At 47.6% G+C, this 22147-nt stretch overlaps 1 protein-coding gene across 1 annotated transcript in view; it reads left to right on the forward strand.

The window, feature by feature from the left end:
• Nucleotides 1-22147, forward strand: part of LOC142255131 (baculoviral IAP repeat-containing protein 1-like) — a 109139-nt gene that overhangs the window by 36298 nt on the left and 50694 nt on the right. Inside the window, exons 3-6 of the mRNA XM_075326632.1 lie at nt 5624-5705; nt 8728-8779; nt 13568-13687; nt 14955-15042. Of these exons, the coding sequence (XP_075182747.1) occupies nt 5624-5705; nt 8728-8779; nt 13568-13687; nt 14955-15042 (342 nt within the window). The remainder of the gene's footprint in view (nt 1-5623; nt 5706-8727; nt 8780-13567; nt 13688-14954; nt 15043-22147) is intronic.

A 22147-nucleotide genomic window follows, 5' to 3' on the forward strand; every position in this document is an offset into this window, starting at 1 on the left:
ATCAAGCCCCCTCCATACCAAGCCCCCTCCATGGTGCCCCTTCTCCATATCAACCCCCATCCATACCGAGGCCCCCCATGCTGCCCCTTCTCCATATCAAGCCCCCTCCATACAGAGCTCCCCCAAGCTACCCCATTCTCCATACCATGCCTCCCCCCATGCTACCCCATTCTCCATGCTGCACACCCCCATCCTGCTCCATCCACCATACTGCGCACCCCCATCCTGCTCCATTCCCCCATCCTCCATGTTGTGCCCCCACATCATGCTTCATCCTCCCATCCTCCATGTTGTGCCCCCACATCATGCTTCATCCCCACATCATGCTTCACCTCCCCATCCTCCATGTTGTGCCCCCACATCATGCTTCATCCCCCCATCCTCCAAGTTGTGCCCCCACATCATGCTTCATCCCCCCATCCTCCATGTTGTGCCCCCACATCATGCTTCATTCCCCCATCCTCCATGTTGTGCCCCCACATCACACTTCATTCCCCCACCCTCCATGGTGTGCCCCCACATCACGCTCCATCCCCCATCCTCTATATTGCGCCCCCACATCACGCTTCATCCCCCATCCTCTATATTGCGCGCGCCCCCCACCCCCTATATTGCGCGCGCCTCCCCCACCCACCCCCGGGCTGTTTGTTCGGCGCTGTCTTCGGCTGTAAAGCGCCTACCTACTCCAGGCTGAATCTCCAGTCCTCGGCGAGAGCAGCGGCGGCGACTGAATCTCCGGTCCTGGGCGGCAGCGGCTGAATCTCCGGTCCTCGGCGGCGATAGCGGCGGCTGAACCTCTGGTCCTGGGCGGCAGCGGCTGAATCTCCGTTCCTCGGCGGCGGCGGCTCCATCTCCCGTCCTCCTCTGCGCTGCGCTGCTTCACGCTGCTGTGACCTCTGCAGAGTGAGCTCACGGCCGTACGTCGGGGCAGGGAGCTGATTGGAGCTTCGGTGACCCAGAAGTACTGGCGCGCTCATAGCTTCATTTATATTTGGGTGTCTGATAGACACGAATATAAATTGACTGCGGCACCCCCTCCCTCCTCCAATAAAGAGTTTGGATGAGGGAAAAAATGTAAAAAAAAACAACTTTTTTTTTTTGTTTCGGTCATAGCGCCGCCCCCTGGAAAGCGCTGCCCCAGGCATGTGCCCTCAAGTGCCTAATGGTAAATACGGCCCTGACTACCACAGAAGTTAACTATATTGGTGCACTGTGCACGCCGATATAGTTAACAGTAGCGCTGCTCTGGGTGGGCCCTCTGCCCCCTCCCTGGTAGCTAAGCTACTGCCCCCTTCCCAACTCCTTTACTGCTCCCACCTCTCCTTTCCAGCCCAGCCGTCAGTATTGGCAGTTTCCAGAATAGTTCTCCTAATCATAGCTCTCACTTTCCCCATGCCATGTGCTGGTTCCAAGGCCTTGTTATCGCTGTATGCAAATATAGTGATAATAGATATCAGGATATGCACTGACTGACCATTAATGTGTCACAAGTAGAAATTCAGCAGTAGGACAAAGCACATGAACCAGAACTGTCACCTGAGGAGTGCCCCTCCCCCCCAGGAACAAGGAAGTGAAACAGGCTGTGCAGTGTGCAGCTGAAGAGAGAAGTTCAGAATAACTCTATAGACGCACTGACTGCACGTTATGTGGTTCTGATTTCACAAAAGTATGAAAATTTGTGAGAAAGAATAAAACAACAACATTGCATTGTATTATTCACTACAAGCATTACTCCCCATGTTCACAAACAGGATCCATGCGCACAGCTATATGTAGTGCTATAGGGATGAGAATATAATGAAGAGTCTTGTTTTCTCTGATGATCTTATTTATACGTGTTTCCAGACTCTCCCTTAAAAGTATCAAATAAATCTTAGTCCTGCTCCACTCACTACTGTGTTAGGAATCAATATGTAAAGGCCAGAAAACATGGAGTAAAGATCCACAAAATACAAATACCAATAGATTTTATTTAGACAAAACATAAAAACACACAAGAGATTACAATACATAAAAAGAGAGAGATTGGAGTGCAGAACCAACGCTGGATCACAGCCTCCAAGAAACATAGAAACATAAAAAAAGTTATAGGAATGTACCTGATGATGTTATATCAGTGCCAAAATCGCTCATAGATAGTGTTCACAGTAAAAAGACCATATAATGCGTAACTGACACTCAAAACTATATATACATATATATATATATATATATATATATATATATATATATATATACAGTACAGACCAAAAGTTTGGACACACCTTCTCATCTCTAGAACAACTATTAAGAGGAGACTTTGTGCAGCAGGCCTTCATGGTAAAATAGCTGCTAGGAAGCCACTGCTAAGGACAGACAACAAGCAGAAGAGACTTGTTTGGGCTAAAGAACACAAGGAATGGACATTAGACCAGTGGAAATCTGTGCTTTGGTCTGATGAGTCCAAATTTGAGATCTTTGGATCCAACCACCGTGTCTTTGTAGAAAAGGTGAACGGATAGACTCTACATGCCTGGTTCCCACCATGAAGCATGGAGGAGGAGGTGTGATGGTGTGGGGGTGCTTTGCTGGTGACACTGTTGGGAATTTACTCAAAATTAAAGGCATACAGAATCAGCATGGCTACCACAGCATCTTGCAGCTGTGTGCTATTCCATCCGGTTTGCGTTTAGTTGGACCATCATTTATTTTTCAATAGGACAATGACCCCAAACACACCTCCATGCTGTGTAAGGGCTATTTGAATAAGAAGGAGGGTGATGGGGTGCTACACCAGATGACCTGGTCTCCACAGTCACCAGACCTGAACCCAATCGAGGTGGTTTGGGGTGAGCTGGACTGCAGAGTGAAGGCAAAAGGGCCAACAAGTGTTAAGCATCTCTGGGAACTCCTTCAAGACTGTTGGAAGACCATTTCCGGTGACTACCTCTTGAAGCTCCTCAAGAGACTGCCAAGAGTGTGCAAAGCAGTAATCAAAGCAAAAGGTGGCTACTTTTGGCTACTTTGAAGAACCTAGAATAGAAGACATATTTTCAGTTGTTTCACACTTTTTTAAGTATTTCATTCCACATGTTTTCATCAATAGTTTTGATGGCTTCAATGTGAATCTACAATTTTTAGAGTCATGAAAATAAGGAAAAACTCTTTGAATGAGAAGGTGTGTCCAAACTTTTGGTCTGTACTGTGTGTGTGTATATGTGTATATATATATATATATATATATATATATATATATTGCACTTAGCCCAATAGAAAATGCACTGACTGTAAACTTATAGTACGTATGAACAAAGCAGCAGTTTTCTATGCAGACACAGGTAGTCAAAGGGCCGCTTTACACGCTGCGACATCGCTAGCATTTGCTGGCGATGTCGAGCGCGATAGCACCCGCCCCCGTCGTACGGCCGATATGTGGTGATCTCTGCCGTAGTGAACATTAGTGAACATTATCGCTACGGCAGCGTCACACGCACATACCTGTTCAGCTATGTCGCTGTGACTGCCGAATAATCCCTCCTTCAAGCGGGAGATGCGTAACATCCCGCCCACCTCCTCCTCGAGGTTCCTTGTTCCTGCGGTGTCACACATAGCGATGTGTGCTGCCGCAGGAATGACGAACAACATCGTACCTGCAGCTGCAACGATAATTGGGAATGGACCCCCATGTCAACGATTAGCGATTTTGAACGTTTTTGCAACGATTCAAAACCGCTCATAGGCGTCACACGCAACAACATCGCTAACACGGCCGGATGTGCGTCACAAATTCCGTGACCCCAACGACATGGCTTTAGCGATGTCGTAGCGTGTAAAGCGGCCCAAAAACATGCAGGAGCTGCAATTAAGATGTCGCAAGTTTTTAATATCTGTGCCAAAAAGCATCCATAAAATGTACCAACAAAGAATATATAGTATAATAGCAGTGGAATAAATACCAACCACTAAATCTGTACAATGGCATAATCTCTATAAGTACAGTTATATAGATAGAGCAGTATGAAATCAAGTCATAAAAAGTGCACAGCCTGCAATAAGTATGAGAGCCACAAGAGGGCTTATGTGCACATGCATTAGACTAGATTAAAGGGAACCTGTCAACAGTTTTTCGGCCTATGAGCTGCGGCCACCACTACCGGGCTCTTATATACAGCATTCTAACATGCTGTACATAAGAGCCCAGGCCGCTGTGAGAACATAAAAAACAGTTTATAATACTCCCCTAAAACGGTCGCAACGGTGGAGTTGGGCCATATGGGCGTCTCCTTTCTCCGGTGCCGGCACCTCCTCTTTCGGCCATCTTCGTCCTCCTTCTGACGCTTGTGTGCATGAGTGTATCCTACGTCATACACACTCACCGGTCCCACGCAGGCGCACTACAATACTTTGATCTGCCCTGCTCAGGGCAGATCAAACTGCGCCTGTGCAGAACCTCAATGCTGGCTAGTGTGCATGGCGTAGGACACGTCATGCACCCCGGTGACAGAAGAAGGACGACAGAAATGGCCGAAAGAGGCGGCGCTGGTATCAGAGAATGGAGACACCCATCTGACCCAAATCCACCGCAGTGCGACCGTTAGGTAAGTATTATACAGTACTTTTTGTTTTACACAGCGGCCTGGGCTCTTATATACAGCATGTTAGAATGCTGTATATAAGAGCCCGGTGGTGGTGGCCGCAGCTTATAGGCCGAAAAACTGGTGACAGGTTCCCTTTAAATGTACATGACCCAGCTAACCCATATTCACCTGTCCTGGATATGCGAAAACACCGGTTAGGAATCAGAAGATGTGACTTCACCAATCCTACTGACCTCCTGACCCTGCTGACCTCCTGACCCTGCTGACCTCCTGACCCTGCTGACCTCCTGACCCTGCAACGTGCAGACCTGGAAATGTATGGAGCAGGAATAAAGCTAGCCGTTCACATTAGATAACTGTTGGTTGAATGATTGTTAGTAGTAATGGGCAAATAGTAACTATTCGGGTTCTGATTATTCGTAACAAATTCCAAAGTACTATTCCGGTATTCGTCACAATTAACAAACCTAATGCAAGTCATTGGGGAACCCAAGCATTTTTCTTGTCGTGACAAATACTGGAATAGTACTCGATATTTGGTAAGTATTATCCAAACACGAATAGTTATTATTCTCCCATCTGTAATTGTTGGGCCATCGGCAATCTTTCTCCAAATGCTGCAATGCTCATCACAGCCAAATGTTCCTGTGTTCTCTATGACTCCTCTAGCGGTCGCACATCTCCCTACAGAATAAAAAGATCTGCCTGTGAAATTCCAACAGGTGAACCCTTCTGTCCTCCAGCATCATTTGTCTCTGGAGAGTCAAGGAGACTCCATACAAGTTAGATGGTTGACTAGTCTTTCTGAAATTGGCAGACTTATCCAATGTGTATGGGGCCCTAACTCTGGATCCTTGATCTATTATTACCCCGCATGCATTTACGCATTTACTTAGAGAGCTTGTAGACCTATAGTAACTTCCAATTATATTTTGTGGAGAAGTATTTTTTCATTCTTAAACATTTTTTTTTCCTTCTTCTCAAAAGACATCTGGAAAGGTGATTTAATTTCTGAAAATGACAAACAATATTTTATTTCACCTTAGATGCGATTTTCTCAGAAGTAAGAAAACTCCTGACGAAATTAAGGAGCTTATAAATTCTTACCAAGGATTTCCTGGATTCACAGTGAGTCCGTACAATATTGTTTGTGCATTACAAGAGTATTCCTCTGTGAAGATCAATTAGATACTGTATTGTTTAGAGATGGTGGGCACAGCCTGGTAGAAAATGGTTTAGATGTAGGTAGCTCTGATCATACTGGTATTATGGCTTCCGTTTTTACAGGATCTAATTGATATGTCAGATCCATCATCATCTGTTATCAGCTACTCTTATGATGGGTCCATCAGTGATTCATCTTTTTTTTTTCTTTACATCCTGATATTCAAAAAGCAAGAGAAACAAACAAATTAACAAACTTAAAGGGAACCAACCACCAGATTTTTTACCTATAAACTAAAGACAGTGCCATAATGATGCTGCTAGGATCCTGATTAAAATGAAGGTGCTCTGGTCAGATGAGACCAAAGCAGAACTTCTGGGCTAAGTACAAAATGCTATGTACAGTGGATACTAACACTCCGAAACCACCATGCCCACCATCAGACATGGTGGTGGCAGCATCATGCTGTGGGGAGGGTTTTCTTCAGCAGTGACACCTTTAGCTGATAAATCCAAATCATGATTGCAGATTAATCTTTGTCCAAACATCCAAAAATAACATCATTGGTGCAGTGACTTGAGCACCGGGGCGAGACTTTGTGGGTCGGGTCTTCTGTAATAATTCCTTTCCTGGCTGCCTGCTTCACCTCTGTTAAAATTTCTCCCTTCTGCGGCCACGATTAGTGTTATGTTCAGCACATGTGCAGTATTGTTTTCAAGTTTTCCTCCAAGTCTCCAATAAAATGACGCCGGAATCAGTGCATACGAGTATCGCGATCTCTGAACCCATTTTATTGAAGACACTGTAAAGATGAATATGAGAGGTGGTGGTGCATGGGCTGATTGCATTTTTTTCTTTATCAGTGCATGAGCCACAGCCGCTTCTAGTCATCTCCACAGTGTACACAATAAAATGGCGCCAGAGATCGCGGTACATGCATGCGCTGATTCCAGTGCCATTTTATTGAAGACCTGAAGTAAAACTTGAAAATAGTATTGTGCACGTGCTTGACATAACGCTAATCGTGGTGACAGAGGGGAGAAATTTAAACAGGGGAGGCAGGCAGCCAGGGCAGGAAGCATTGCAGAATACCCGGCCAACAAAGTCCCGTCCCAATGCGCAAGGCACTGCACGAATTACGTCATTTTCAGTTGTATGGACAAAGATTACTCTGCAATCAAGACTCGGATTTATCAGCTAAAGGTGGCATTTTTATAAGCTTCTGAGTGCCATTAAGGCACTGCTTTTAATTATAGGGCAAAAACCTGGTTGGTTCCCTTTAAGGCTATGTGTCCACGCTGCGGAAAATGCGCGGATTTTGCCGCGGATTTCTCGCGGAAAAGCCGCGGATTTTCCGAAAATCTGCAGCAGCGGCACTTCCAAGCCATTTCAATGGCATTTTGGAAATGCTGTGTCCATGCTGAGGATTTTTCCGCGGCGGATTTGCCGCGGATTTTGATCCGGAAAAATCTGCAACATGTCAATTATTGTTGCGGATTTTGATCCGGATTTTGGCTATAGAATGGGGAAAAAAAAAAAAATCCGCATCAAAATCCGCGGCAATTCCGCGGTAAATCCGCGGTAAATCCGCGGTAAGTCCGCGGCAAAAAAAAGGTGCGGATTTGCCGCGAAAGTCGCGGATTTTCATGCAGAAAAATCCGCAGCAACATTCTACCGTGGACACATAGCCTTAGTGTCAACATGATGACGGGATCTCCTCATATTCATGTAGCTCATTTTTGTCACGTTGCTCTCTAGAGAGGAGAGAGAGTAGTAAAAAAAAAAACCAACCTAACAATCCTAATAGTTTATGATGGTTATATCAAACAGTTCATCATATCCCATAATTAGATATCATATTATGTGAAAACAAATGCCAGAAGGCCAAGAGCCAACGTCCTTGTCACATTTTAGCCATGTTTCATATGTTTTCATATGTGTTTGGAGGTTTATCAAGGTTTCCATCAAGCTTTCTTGTATATTTTTTATCGTCTGAACATTAAAGGGAACCTGTCATGTTCTTTTTTCATATTAAACTGCCCCCAATGTCTTGCTAGTGGTGTAATGTCCATTGCCAACGTGTTTTTCTCAAACTAAAGTTCCCTGTATTTACTGTAAAAAAACCCCACTTTTTATGCTCATGTAAATGTATTACAGACCTTTTCTTTCAGTCATTGGGGTGGCGCTTGCCTTCGGTTCAGTCACGGTTCAGTCAAGCTATTCAAATTACACACGTATAATTTGTATAGCCTGACATTTTGATTGATTGCCGTGACCGGCTGACATCACGGCAATCCTGCACCTGTGCATTGCGCTTCGGCTGCCTGGGCATGCCCGCCCAATCTGGGTGTATGTCTCCAGATTAATTTCACATGTGTGAATGTTCCTGACGTAGAGTGATGGAACAACAGGGATGTCGGTGTCACAGGGATGTGCTTAGCGGGCGCATTCCCAAGGAGACATGAGAAGGCCATGGGAAATGAATCTGGGGACGTACACTCTGATTCAGTGCGCATGGCCGACCAGCTGAGGAGCAGTGTGCAAGCGCAGGATTATATGTGAGATTGGGGTGACGTCAGCCGGTCACGGCAATCAATCCCAATACTGGGGGTGAGCATAAATTAAAGATGGAGCCACCCCTATCACTGAAAGAAAAGGTCTGTAATACATTTACATGAGCATAAAAAGTGTTTTTTTTATGATAAATACTGGGAACATTTGTTTGAAGAAAAAAAAACATGTTAGTGATGCACATTGCATTGCTTGTATGACATTGGGGGCAGTTTAATATAAAAAAATACGTGACAGATTCCCTTTAAAATTTTAAAATTGATGGGGGGTCTGTTGGAGCCATAAAAAAATGTATTGTCTACAGCATCATTGCATCTGTCCTCCATAATTCTTTTAATAAAGAATTAATTATTGTAAAGTATAATAATAATAATTAATATTAATTTACCTAAAATGTAATATTCTATGTCTTAGGGGAAACATTTCCTTACTGGAGCCTTTGATAGTGCTCAGTCTGGACAAATAAGTAAGTGATTTCCTAGAATTTATAGTACATTATCTTTCGAATAAATGCTAGAACAATGGATGATGATGGTGCCACTGGGGAAGGGTGACCGATGTAACATACAGCTGATAACTCACTGCAATGGCTGTTGCTTAAGGGGGTGGTCCGAAACTAACATTGATGTCATCTTAAATACCTATTGTATGTAATGTAATAATCTAATTGCTTTTCTAATATACTGTAGCTGAATTAAATATTCCCTACTGTTCCCCCTTTACTTTGCCTGTTTTATTTATTTTTTGTTGTTTATTTTTTACATACTTCTGGTTTGATTACGGTTTTTTTTGAGAATCTCCATTGCATTAGGACGACCAAATTATTATATTAAATGGAGACCACTTCGTTTTCCCCTTGGATTTTCCTCCCCTTCTTCCAAGAACCATGACTTTTTTTTATTTTTTCTTCAATATTGCCATATGAGTGCTTGCTTTTTTATGAGACCAGTTGTACTTTTGAATGACACTATTCATTCTGCCACATATTGTACTGGAAAACGGTAAAAAAATTACAAGTGCAGTGAAATGACAAAAAAAAGTGCGTGCTTGCGGGGCGAGTCCAAATTAAAAGGATACACACGGCCTTTTACGTAAGAGTACATCCAAAGTCGTGAAGGGGTTAAAGGGAATCTGTTATCAGGCTTTTGCTACCTCATCTGAAAAAAGTATAATGTAGGAAAAAGATCCTAAGTTTTGTTACTTAGTTTACTGGGTGCAGCAGGTATGACACGATCAGGGTTCTTAATTTTAAGATGTAGCAAGACTGAGAAAGGTACCACAGCCCACACCAAGTTCCTTATGTACCTTGCCTATTAACAGTGAGCTACTTATCACAGTAGGAACCGTGGTCTGACTAGGTTTCATGCCCTGGTGTAGCTGATGTAGTCCAAGTAATGTTAAGCTCCTGTTGCTAAAATAATCATTGCAGCCACAGCCATCTTATTACAGACATGCTTGTCTGTGTTTGAGGAATGCTCATCTGTATTCTGAGTGAAGAGGAGTGTTACGTAGTTTGGGAGAAGAGATGGATAAGTGCTAATGGTGTACTGGGCAAACACATCGGGGACCCCTACATGATGGCATTATGATGGTTTCCTGATCCCTATGTGGACAGGAGAACATGCAGGAATGCCGCTTTCTTCAATGCACTTTTTGAGAGTACCAAAATATTTGATTTCAGCAACAGCCAAATCTATATATAGAATTGCCTTATTCTGTCTGTCTGTCTGTCTTACTCCAAAATTGTGTCACCGTGACATTGTGTCACCGTGACAGTGTCGTTACAGTGACAACTGTCGGATTGGCCGCTGGGCTCGGCCTGGCCCCGCCCCCCCACGGATTGGCCGCTTGCCTCGGCCTGGCCCCGCCCCCCGCATGGATTAGCCGCTCGCCCCGGCCCTCCGCACGCATCTCCCGCTCCAGTGTACACCGGCTCCCGGTACACATGTGCAGGGAGCCGGCATACGCTGACGCCTCGCCCGCTCGCCCCAGCCACACGTTGGCACACTCTGCCCCGCCCCCGGTGGACATAACCTTGCGATGCTGGGATCGTGACGGAGCCGTTGTACGCTGGTAACCATGATACACATCGCGTAACTATAGGAAGATCTTCCCTTAGTTACCCGATGTGTATCATGGTTACCAGCGTACACCGGCTCCCGGTACACATGTGCAGGGAGCCGGCATACGCTGACACCTCGCCCGCTCAGCCCCGCCCCCGCAGCATGGGAGATGTAGCACGATGGCGGGTGCGCAGCATGGGGGATGGAGCACGATGGGGGGTGTGCAGCATGGGGGATGGAGCACGATGGGGGGTGCGCAGCATGGGAGATGTAGCACAATGGGGGGTGCGCAGCATGGGGGATGGAGCACGAAGGGGGGTGTGCAGCATGGGAGATGTAGCACGATGGGGGGTGCGCAGCATGGCGGATGGAGCACGATGGGGGGTGCGCAGCATGGAGGATGGAGCACAATGGGGGGTGTGCAGCATGGAGGATGGAGCACGATGGGGGGTGTGCAGCATGGGAGATGGAGCACGATGGGGGGTGCGCAGCGTGGGGGATGGAGCACGATGGGGGGTGCGCAGCATGTCGGATGGAGCACGATGGGGGGTGCGCAGCATGTCGGATGGAGCACGATGGGGGGTGCGCAGCATGGGGGTTGGAGTACAATAGGGGGTGCGCAGCATGGGGGATGGAGCACGAGGGGGGGTGCGCAGCATGGGGGATGAAGCACGATGGGGGGTGCGCAGCATGGGGGATGAAGCACGATGGGGGGTGCGCAGCATGTCGGATGGAGCACGATGGGGGGTGCGCAGCATGGGGGTTGGAGTACAATAGGGGGTGCGCAGCATGGGGGATGGAGCACAAGGGGGGGTGCGCAGCATGGGGGATGAAGCACGATGGGGGGTGCGCAGCATGGGGGATGGAGCACGATGGGGGGTGCGCAGCATGGGGGATGGAACACGATGGGAGGTGCACAGCATGGGGGATGGAGCACGATGGGGGGTGCGTAGCATGGGGGATGGAGCACGATGGGGGGTGCGCAGCATGGGGGATGGAGCACGATGGGGGTGCACACCTCTCCCCAAAACACACACACACACTGCCACACGCGCACCACACAACACACCATACACACACTGGGAACCACAAACACCGCCCTACACAGACACCCACACACACACAGACAACGCCGCACACACACAACACCCAACACACAAACACCGCGGCATACATAAATATACGCACATACCGCGCAACACACACACTGCACAAAACATACCTCCCCCCAAAACACACACACGCACTCCACACCCACACAAACCGCGCAACACACACAGCACCACACACACAGAATGCTGCAGACACACAGCGCTCCACAAACAACGCAACACACACAACGCAACACACATACAACACCGCTCTCACACACCCCCACCCAGACAACACCCAGAACATTTACAGCGCCCTACACAAACACTTGGTAACTGCATACAACAACATCTATATATATAAAACAAAAATCATACATTAACTACACAATACGTAAATTCTAGAATACCCGATGCGTTAGAATCGGGCCACCTTCTAGTATTATAATATTGAGCAGAATGCATGATCTTTTCCATCTTGGAAATTGAACTGGGAAGAGAATCCCCTTGTTCCCAATAAATAGGATTCACAGAAGTGGAATGAACAGCTATAGTATTAGAAAAAATAATGTACAAAATTGTCACATTGTGGGGAATAAAACTATAAACAGACTTATCAGGAGAGGTCAGGGGGTCTTCTTTTGCCTCATAATAACTTGTGTTTTTTAAATATACTAAAGCATTCCTGTATATAGAGCAAGTGACCAAATTATTGTAGGCGCAAGTCCCACAGGTGAACTAAAAATATATTAAAAAGTAATACAAAAAAGTTTAATTCCCTCCTATTTTCCACAATTCAAAAATTTAGAAATAAGAAAAGCATATTTGGTATAGCTGCATCCAGTTTAATGAAATATAACATTATAAACATAAATATGTGAATATAACAAATAAACACCATAAACAAAAAAGGTGTAGTGTTGAGCGGACCCGGATCTGAAAAATCCGGATCCGCACTTTTCGACGTTCCGATCCGAGTCCGACCAGTACCTGGGATCCGTGGTGCACGATCCGGATCCGTTTTTTCTCTCTCTCTCTCTGTCTCTCTCTCTCTCTCTCTCCCCCTCTCTCGTCCCGGATCCGACTCCCCATTCATTTACATAGCCGCGGATCGGTGTCAACCCGATTCGGATCCGTCGGACCCGGATTATAGCCGATCCGCTCAACTCTAAATAGGTGGAAAGCCAGAGTTGTCATTTTCGGTTACCATTTTTCTCACCAAGAAAAACTACAGCTCTTAACAAAAAAAACCCTATCCCTTACACAGCTCCATAGACTAAAAAAAAAAAAGTTGTGGGTCTTAAAGAGATGGCAACACAAGAAATTTAGGGTTGTTTTAAAGTATAGGATTTTCTAAAAGCAAGAAAATTTTAAAAAGTTGTATAAATTTGATGTCCCTGCAATCATCTACACCTTCAGCATGGGACAACTCGTAGAGTCCCGTGGCTTTCAGTGCAATCTCTATGCTGGTGATACGCAGATCTACCTCTCTGGCCCTGGCTCCTGTGTACTCGCTACCTGGGGGTAACTCTTGACTCTGCTCTCTCCTTCAAGCCACATATCCAAGCCCTTTCCACCGCCTGCCGACTCCAAATCAATAATATTTCCTTACATTCCTTACATTCCTTGACCAAGAATCTGCAAAAACACTAGTGCATGCCCTCATCATCTTCCACCTGGACTGCTGTAACCTGCTCTGTAGCCTCCCTTCTTAAACTCTTCTTCTGAAAAATGGCTGTGTCTTTAATGAGAATGTGTCGTCAGAAAATGACCTATTGTTTAAATCAGATTTTTGGCTGAAATGTATTTTTTCTATTCAAAATGTTTATTAAAAATAAAACGTAGAAATCTTGGGGGACTGTGACATGAAAAAAATACAGTGACATTTTTTTATTTATTTTTTAAATACCTGTTAAAAAAAGCCTGATTTAAACAACTTTCTGACTTGAACATTTGAAGTCATTTTCTGACTACACAGTCCCTCTACGGGGTAAAACAATTGGACTAACAAACTGCTGGGTACTTTATTATAAAGAGATGGCGCATTTGTAACCTGCAGCTTATTCAAATATTTTTCAAATTTTAAAAACATTTACTTAGGTTTTACCAGAACGAGCGTCTTTGAAGATGAGAATGTTCGTTTGGAGTCATTTAAAAAATGGCCTACAGAGTCCAAAGAAGATACTGCTGAAATTGCCAGAGCTGGGTTTTACTACACAGGTTAGATGTGATTCTCTGAGAATGCAAAAAATGAATTGTTTAGAGTTTTGTTTCTTAGGCTGAGTTCACATGTCCAGTAATCATCTGTTTGATGTAAATCCAGAAAGAAAAAAAAATGGTGAGTCATGAGTCTGTCATGGTCTGATGTGATCTCGGAGCAATATGGGATCAGAATCAGAAGGTTAGGATGCATTTCTATCCTGCAGTGATCTAACAAGTAGTTGTAACCTCAGCTACAGCCACTCCCTTCTGCTATAAATAATCAATCCTCACTCCTCCTTAGTCCGGCTATAGCTCAAACCTATGCTGACCATGTTGAAGGAGCTTGTTGCTGCATAGCTGTGGTGTAGCTGCAAAGTTTCCTACAGAAGAATCCAAGGAGTGCTTTTTCTTGTGTCTTTCCCCACATGTTTGTCCTCCTCTTGTTGACATATTGTTGTAGTGAGACTAGCATTTCACTGGCCTTCACTAGTCAGGGTGCCTTCAGGGCCAGCGAGAGCCTAGGCATTAGATCAGCGCACGGGGGAAAGGACCCATCTAGGTTAGTGAGTGCAGGGATCAGCCTCAGGTGAGTGTTAGGAGGTGACCCCGCTCTAGTCCCCCTAACACCAGGGTCTACTGTTGTATTGTTTCCCTGATGTATCCGTTTTGTTGCATCGCTCACCTGGGTCCTCCCCCGTCGTGTCATTACCCTAGTGCTCCCGCTGTGTCATGCCGCTCGCAGGAAGTCCCCTTGTTCCTTGCTTAACACTTGTAGTCAAATTGTGATACAATGGCTTTTAATTGGATCTATTTTTCATAGACTTTAATGTAAAGAAAAAAAACGTATCAGTGTTTTTAGCCACACAAAAAAGCTGTGTCTGTGCAACTTTTTCATCCTGCTAAAAAGTAGTGTAAATTATGACAGAAATATACTCGAGTATTGTAATTTTAAGATGAGCCAAATTCATTAAGCGGTACATCCTACTCTATCCATGCTGTTCATCAAGACAGGCATATAAAAGTCCAGTCTTGATTAATTGGGGCCTGTTTATTTTGGGGAGTTTGCAAGTAGATTATTAAGTGTGAGTTAACCAATTACAAATGTATGACCTGATGGTAACTGGAGCGTGCGGTGAATGATAGATAAAACCTGATGCGGCAATTAATATACTGTTAGAATGTGTGGTGTAACGCATATTGAAAAATGTTTGTTAGTTTGTGAGAATATGGAAAATATTATCACTAAATGGCAAATGGGGTTAATATGGTGTGTGTTAAATTTTAGGAAAATCGGGTGAGGTGAGATGCTACGTATGCGGTTCATCCATACACTGTGCAGAAAATGAATTTATTCTATCAATACAAAGTCACGTGTAAGTATACAGTGGTAAAATTTAAAGTATTTGGTATGTCCTCCTCATAGATGTACTTGAGAAGAATGGATTCTTAAGTTTGTGTAAAATCTGATGATCTATGTAATCCCAGTTTAGTCGAGAAGTCACTAAATTCCTAAATATCCCCATCAATGGAGTTGAAGAAATGAGTTAAGATCTGGTGACTGTGGTTGAAAGTACAAGATCCTGTTATTCCTCTGTACTTTGTACAGTCGTAGCCAAAAGTTTTGAGATTGACAAAAATGTTGGTTTTCATAAACGTTGTTGCTTGGGTGTTTTTAGACCTTTTAGTCAGATGTCTCTGTGGTACTGGAGCACAATTATAAGCATTTCAGAAGTTTTTAAACTCTTGGGTCAAGAGTTTAACTCTTGGGTTAAAACTTGCATCAAGTTTATGCAAAGACTCAATATTTACATGATGACCCTTATTTTTAAAGACTTCTACAATTCTCGCTGACATGCTCGATGTCAGCTTCTTGGCCAAATCCCAACTAATGACAACCCATGTTTGCCTAATCAGTGCTTGGAGGCTATTTTCTTATCTTATCTGATGAATCCCCCTTCAGACTGTATGGAAAATCTGGAAGAATGATTGCCCGGGTAAGAAAAGGTGAGCTCTACCATGCGTCCTGTGTCATAGCGAAATAAGGGTGAACACTGTAAATATTGGGTAGTTTCCTAAACTTGAAGTATTTGTCAATAAACGTTCGAAACTTATAAAATTCTGATAATTGTACTTTAGTAACCATAGAAACATCTGTCTAAAAGACCTAAAAACACTGAAGTAATGAAATGTATGGAAACCAAAATTTGTGTCAAAACTTTTAGCCTATTATTCCTCTGTCTTTATAGTCACAGTGGGACATTTATTATAGCATTTATGCCAGAAACCGGTATAGAAATGGTCCAAATTAAGGCTCACATTACATAACACCATAATATGTGATGTTTTAATTTTTTGGGGACGCATAAAGTACTTTTCAAAAAAAGTGGGTGAACCTTAGCAGAATGGGAAAGGTGAAAAAATCCAAAAGGATTACTATAATTTATGGAATTTTTTGCGGAAATTATAGTGCAAGTCTACACCAACATGTGATGGACTGGATTTATTAAGAGGCATGTGCTTCTTAATAAATCAGGTGTATTTTATGCCATTTCCCTCTGTATTAAAGGGAACCACGCAGCAGGATTTTCATATATAAAGTAAAGCCAGTGCTATGCTGGTGCTAGGATGCTGAATGTAGCCAACTAGCTTTTGTCCTGAGATTGGATGTTTTATTTGAGAAATATGTTCAAGTAAAGTTAAAGAAATGCACTGATATTTGACTGACAGGTGCAACAAGGGCAGAAATATATGAGTTGGGTCTTCCTATCTATTCCCACCCCTGTTTGTCTTCCTGCACCAGACAGAGTCAGAGGAAGGAAGGCCAGGCAGCAGACAGGGGCGGGAATAGATAGCAAGACCCACATATTCCTTTCTTGCACCTATCAATCAAATAGCAGTGCATTGCTGGAACTTTATTTGCATATATTTCTGAAATAAAACATCCAATCTCAGAACAGAAGGTATGCTTACATTCAGCATCCTAGCACCAGTATAGCACTGGCTTTACTTTATATATGAAAATCCTGCTGGTTGGTTCTCTTTAAGACCTGTGGACTTTTTGCCAGTATTAGTAAATCTTCCTCAGTGTCTAGTCAGTTTCCTGCAGGCAGTAAGGCTATGTGCGCACGTTGCGTATTTACATACAGTTACGCTGCGATCTGCACCGCAGCGTAACTGCATGCGTCCTGCGTCCCCAGCATAATCTCTGAAGATTATGCAGGAGCCGTGCGCACGTGGCGCATTAGAGCGCAGCGCTTTGGCTGCTGCCCGAAGCGCGCGTTCTAAGAAGTTACATGTCACTTCTTTCCTGCGCTCTGCATGTGTGGCGCCCCTGACCTGGTCAGGCACCACTGAGTACTGCACCCATGCTGGGGACAGTACAATACAGGTAATCCAGAAGGCTGACCGAGGTGTGACTACACAGGCGCATAGTGATCAGGTCTCACACATGTACCTATGAGAGGACCCCTGGGGATCCCAGGAGGGGGAAAAGCCTTCACCTCCACTGGAATAGTGGAGGGGGCCAAAAGCCTCCATCTCCTCTCAAGGGGTGTGGTAAGAGAGCCTGGTTGCTAGGTGGCGTAGGCAAGAACAGGAGAGGAGGAGCAGTGAGCCGGTTCAGGGCAGTGCAGAGTCCAGGGAGCTCCGAGAGGAGCTGACCCCTACCCCTGGGGCTGTTGCAGTCTGACAGCGCCCGCGCAGTGGCTACCGACGGGGGAGAACGGTCACCTAGGAGTGCTACCCGAAACCCGTCTCCAGCTAAAGAGAGAGCACAGAGTGGGAAGTAAGGAGACTGCTAGGGAGTACCAGGCCCAAACGGGCGGCAGATCCCGGAGCGGGGATAGATCCACCTTTCCTTGCTAAACCTGCCGGTGTGGGGCCCTCAAAGCCCACACCACAACACCACAAAAGCCGCAGCCACGTAGCCACAGTTAGGGCCCATAGTTCACAGGAGGCAAGCAGCTGGAGTGATCTGGCCCAGGCAACAAGCAAACGGCAAACGAAGGGGAGAGAGGCTTCAGCAACTTCCCTGGGTGACCCCCATAGGGACTAAAAGTCGGGGTTACCCCAAACCACCAAGGGCTAAGGAAGGCGAGTTGGTAGTCACCATCAGAAGTCAGCCTGAAGGATACCTGGTTCCCGCCTGGTTCATCCCAGCTACGCCCGGGTTACTCACCCTGCCACCTGAAGTGAGTAAAACCCCTGAAAGACATCCTGCGTGTGTGGAGTTATTCTGCGCCTTGTGGTACCACGCACCTACACAGGGCCCTGGGGCTTGCCTCACTCTCAGGAGGCTATTCCAACTAACTGCACTCACCATCAGCCCCAGGCGTCCCTTAACCTGCAGTGGCGGTCCCCACTGACCGCAATACTGAGAGTGGCGTCACGACAAATAGAAGATCTCCTACCTGTGACAAGATCCAGCCGAGTGGAGTCCCTGAAGGTAATGCACCGACACTACACCTGTGGGGCTTCACATCTGGCGTCACGAACAGGATAAGGACTAGACCTGTTCAGACAGGTGACCATGTGCCTGGGCGGTCCGCTTGAAAAATTGGAAGCGCCGCCATATTGCCACCATGAAAAGCGCGCTGAAAAACAACAGCAGCCCGCGCTGGGAGAAGTTACCGCCCACGAAGAGGTGTGGCTACCCAGAGATCCCCTGCAGAGTTCTGACCTCGCCAGTGAAGAGAACGGAAGCGTCCAGAGACGGCGGAACGGAAAAGAAGCCAGCAGCTTGTTGTTAGAGAAAATGGCGTCTGAATGCAGAGACCCAGAGCCGGGCTCCGCTGCCTGGTGGTGCCGGGAGCTCGCCGAGTTCTGCGATCAACTGGAGGCCAGGGTCGGAAGGCTGATCAGAGAGGGACGGACGGAGTTCCTGGGAATGACCGCGGCGGTTCAGGCCTATGAGGGGAGAGCTGCGCGCCGAGTGCCAGACCGGGCGGTGACGACTCAGACCCCGATGCTGCCACCGATGGGTGAGTCCAGTGATGCCCCTGCCAGCGCGAGTGCCCCCGATCCCTGCTGCCACGCCCGCGGTCCCTGAAGAGGCGTCCGGCGCGGCGACGCTGGAGCAGGCCGCAGCCACGCCAGGTGCAGCCCGCCAAGCTCAGGCCGCCGCAGCGATGCCCTGCTCGGCCCACCAAGACCCGGTCCCTGCAGCGACGCCCAGTCCGGCCCGCAAAGAACCGGCTGCCACCGCGACCCTCATCCACGCCGCAGGTGTGACGCTGACCCAGGCCGCCGCCTTGCTAGGCCCGGCCCGCCGAGACCCCACCGCAGCAGCAACGCTCGTCCGCGCCGCAAGTGAGGTGCTGAACCAGGCCGCAGCCCCGCCAGGTGCGGCCCGCCAAGCTCCGATCGCTGCAGCGACGCCCAGCCCAGCCTGCACCGATCCCATCGCGACAGCGACGCCGATCCAGGCCGCCGCCATGCAGGGCGCGGCCCGCCAAGACCAGGCCGCCGCCATGTCAGGCGCGGCCCGCCAAGATAAGATTGCATCACCATTTTCCCCGGCCTGCAAGGCCAGAGCAGACACCGCTCCCCAGTCCAAGGAGGTCCCTGCTAGGAAGTCCCTGGTAGGTGAGGACCCCGCATACTGGCAGCTGAAGGCTGACATGGAGGCCAAGTTCCCACAGGAGATGGTGGATCAGTACATGCTCCCTCCGCACACCCCCAAGAGGATTCCGGCAACCCCTGCAGCAACTACGCCAAAGAGTCCCCCGCCTGGGCCTGCGGAAGAAAGTCCATCCCCAGCACTGCCACCAAAGGAGTGCTCAGAAGAACTAAGGGGGAGGGGAGGCCAGGAAGCTGAGGAGCTGACTCAGGAGCCACCAGCAGTGGATCCATACCCCGAGCCAGAAATGTTGCCATATTCCCGCTGGGATGAGGAAGACCTAACACCGTCTGCTGAAGAAGATCTGCCCCAAAGCCTCACCTGGGAGCTTGTAAGCTGTACCTCGCAGAATCCAGCCCGCAAGACACGGCGCCGTAGCAGAACCCAGTCTTTCCCTGCACCGCCATCCCCAGAGCAGAGAGAAGTCACGGCCCGAGACCTAGAAGAAAAACGGTTCCTGAGGAGAGCCAAAGCCCAGGTCAGAGGACCCCTTTGTCGAGGAGTAGTCGAAGATTTTAACCTAAAATCAGGATACGGCTTCATCGTAGCACCTGGTATGAAAGAGGGCATTTTTGTCAATAGACGAGACGTCAGAGCCCAATTGCCCAGAGGACATCCTGGAAGAAACCTGAGAATGGGAGACACAGTGCAGTTTACCATGCATCAAGGCGAAAGAGGCTGGTATGCCCTAGATGTCACGCCATGTCCTAAAGGAAAAGACACAGAAGAAAGGAAAGACAGCGATAAAGAAAGAAAAGACAAAGGACCTACTGACGAGACTACCACAGACGAAAAAAGAGGTCAAGAAAGCAACAGGTGCCGCAGCCCTACAGGCCCAAGCCCTGGTGAGGAGGAGTCTGCATAAAGTTCATGTAAAGTAAAGCAAGTTACCAGTTTTGAAGTTTTTGCAACGTTTTAAAGTTTAAGAGATGTGCCCACATAAACTAATGTGAGAAATGAACCTTAAGGCTATGAACTGGCTATAGCCACAAACTCTCGCAGTGTAAATAGTTACACCAGAGGGCACCACCACCACCAGAGTCAGCCTGTTTAGGGGCTTGGCTCGTCTGCAACCAGGGAGCACGTCCGTATATAGGGCCTTGGCTTACCTGCAACCAGAGAGCATGCCTGTTTATGGGGCCTGGCTCTCCACCACAAAGAGGGTACCTGGTCAGCACCAACTGTGGAGGCCGCCTCTACATCCTGCCAGAAGAGGCTGAAGGCGCGGCTCCACCAGGCCAGGTATACCCTGAAGGCCACCAGACCATAAAAGCCGCCTCTACATCCTGCCAGAAGTGGCTGAAGGCGCGGCCAACGTGAGAGGGTTTTGGGTGGGTTAACGGACTTGTGGGTGGAGGGTGGTGATGTATGGTACCTGGTGGTTTTAAAAATGTTTTACATGTTTTAATGTTTTATGCATTTTAAAATGTTGTCTTGCAGCCCGAGGACGTGCTGGTGATAACTAAGGGGGAATGTGGCGCCCCTGACCTGGTCAGGCACCACTGAGTACTGCACCCATGCTGGGGACAGTACAATACAGGTAATCCAGAAGGCTGACCGAGGTGTGACTACACAGGCGCATAGTGATCAGGTCTCACACATGTACCTATGAGAGGACCCCTGGGGATCCCAGGAGGGGGAAAAGCCTTCACCTCCACTGGAATAGTGGAGGGGGCCAAAAGCCTCCATCTCCTCTCAAGGGGTGTGGTAAGAGAGCCTGGTTGCTAGGTGGCGTAGGCAAGAACAGGAGAGGAGGAGCAGTGAGCCGATTCAGGGCAGTGCAGAGTCCAGGGAGCTCCGAGAGGAGCTGACCCCTACCCCTGGGGCTGTTGCAGTCTGACAGCGCCCGCGCAGTGGCTACCGACGGGGGAGAACGGTCACCTAGGAGTGCTACCCGAAACCCGTCTCCAGCTAAAGAGAGAGCACAGAGTGGGAAGTAAGGAGACTGCTAGGGAGTACCAGGCCCAAACGGGCGGCAGATCCCGGAGCGGGGATAGATCCACCTTTCCTTGCTAAACCTGCCGGTGTGGGGCCCTCAAAGCCCACACCACAACACCACAAAAGCCGCAGCCACGTAGCCACAGTTAGGGCCCATAGTTCACAGGAGGCAAGCAGCTGGAGTGATCTGGCCCAGGCAACAAGCAAACGGCAAACGAAGGGGAGAGAGGCTTCAGCAACTTCCCTGGGTGACCCCCATAGGGACTAAAAGTCGGGGTTACCCCAAACCACCAAGGGCTAAGGAAGGCGAATTGGTAGTCACCATCAGAAGTCAGCCTGAAGGATACCTGGTTCCCGCCTGGTTCATCCCAGCTACGCCCGGGTTACTCACCCTGCCACCTGAAGTGAGTAAAACCCCTGAAAGACATCCTGCGTGTGTGGAGTTATTCTGCGCCTTGTGGTACCACGCACCTACACAGGGCCCTGGGGCTTGCCTCACTCTCAGGAGGCTATTCCAACTAACTGCACTCACCATCAGCCCCAGGCGTCCCTTAACCTGCAGTGGCGGTCCCCACTGACCGCAATACTGAGAGTGGCGTCACGACAAATAGAAGATCTCCTACCTGTGACAAGATCCAGCCGAGTGGAGTCCCTGAAGGTAATGCACCGACACTACACCTGTGGGGCTTCACACATGCATCCATCCCTCGCTCTGTCTATGGGAGGGGCTGCACTCAGAGCGCATGAAATCGGCTTTTTCTTTTTTTCATTACGGACTGTTTCTGCAGCGATTTGAAGCGCACGTTTGCTGTTCAAATCGCTGCAGCAATTTCTGTAGTGACAGTACGCAACGTGTGCACATAGCCTAACTCTAGACTACCTATTGTTTAATATGTGCTGGGCGCTCATTTTCTCTCCTAAAC

Source organism: Anomaloglossus baeobatrachus, chromosome 1 (genome assembly GCF_048569485.1).
Source record: "Anomaloglossus baeobatrachus isolate aAnoBae1 chromosome 1, aAnoBae1.hap1, whole genome shotgun sequence".
Taxonomy (NCBI): Eukaryota; Metazoa; Chordata; class Amphibia; order Anura; family Aromobatidae; genus Anomaloglossus; species Anomaloglossus baeobatrachus.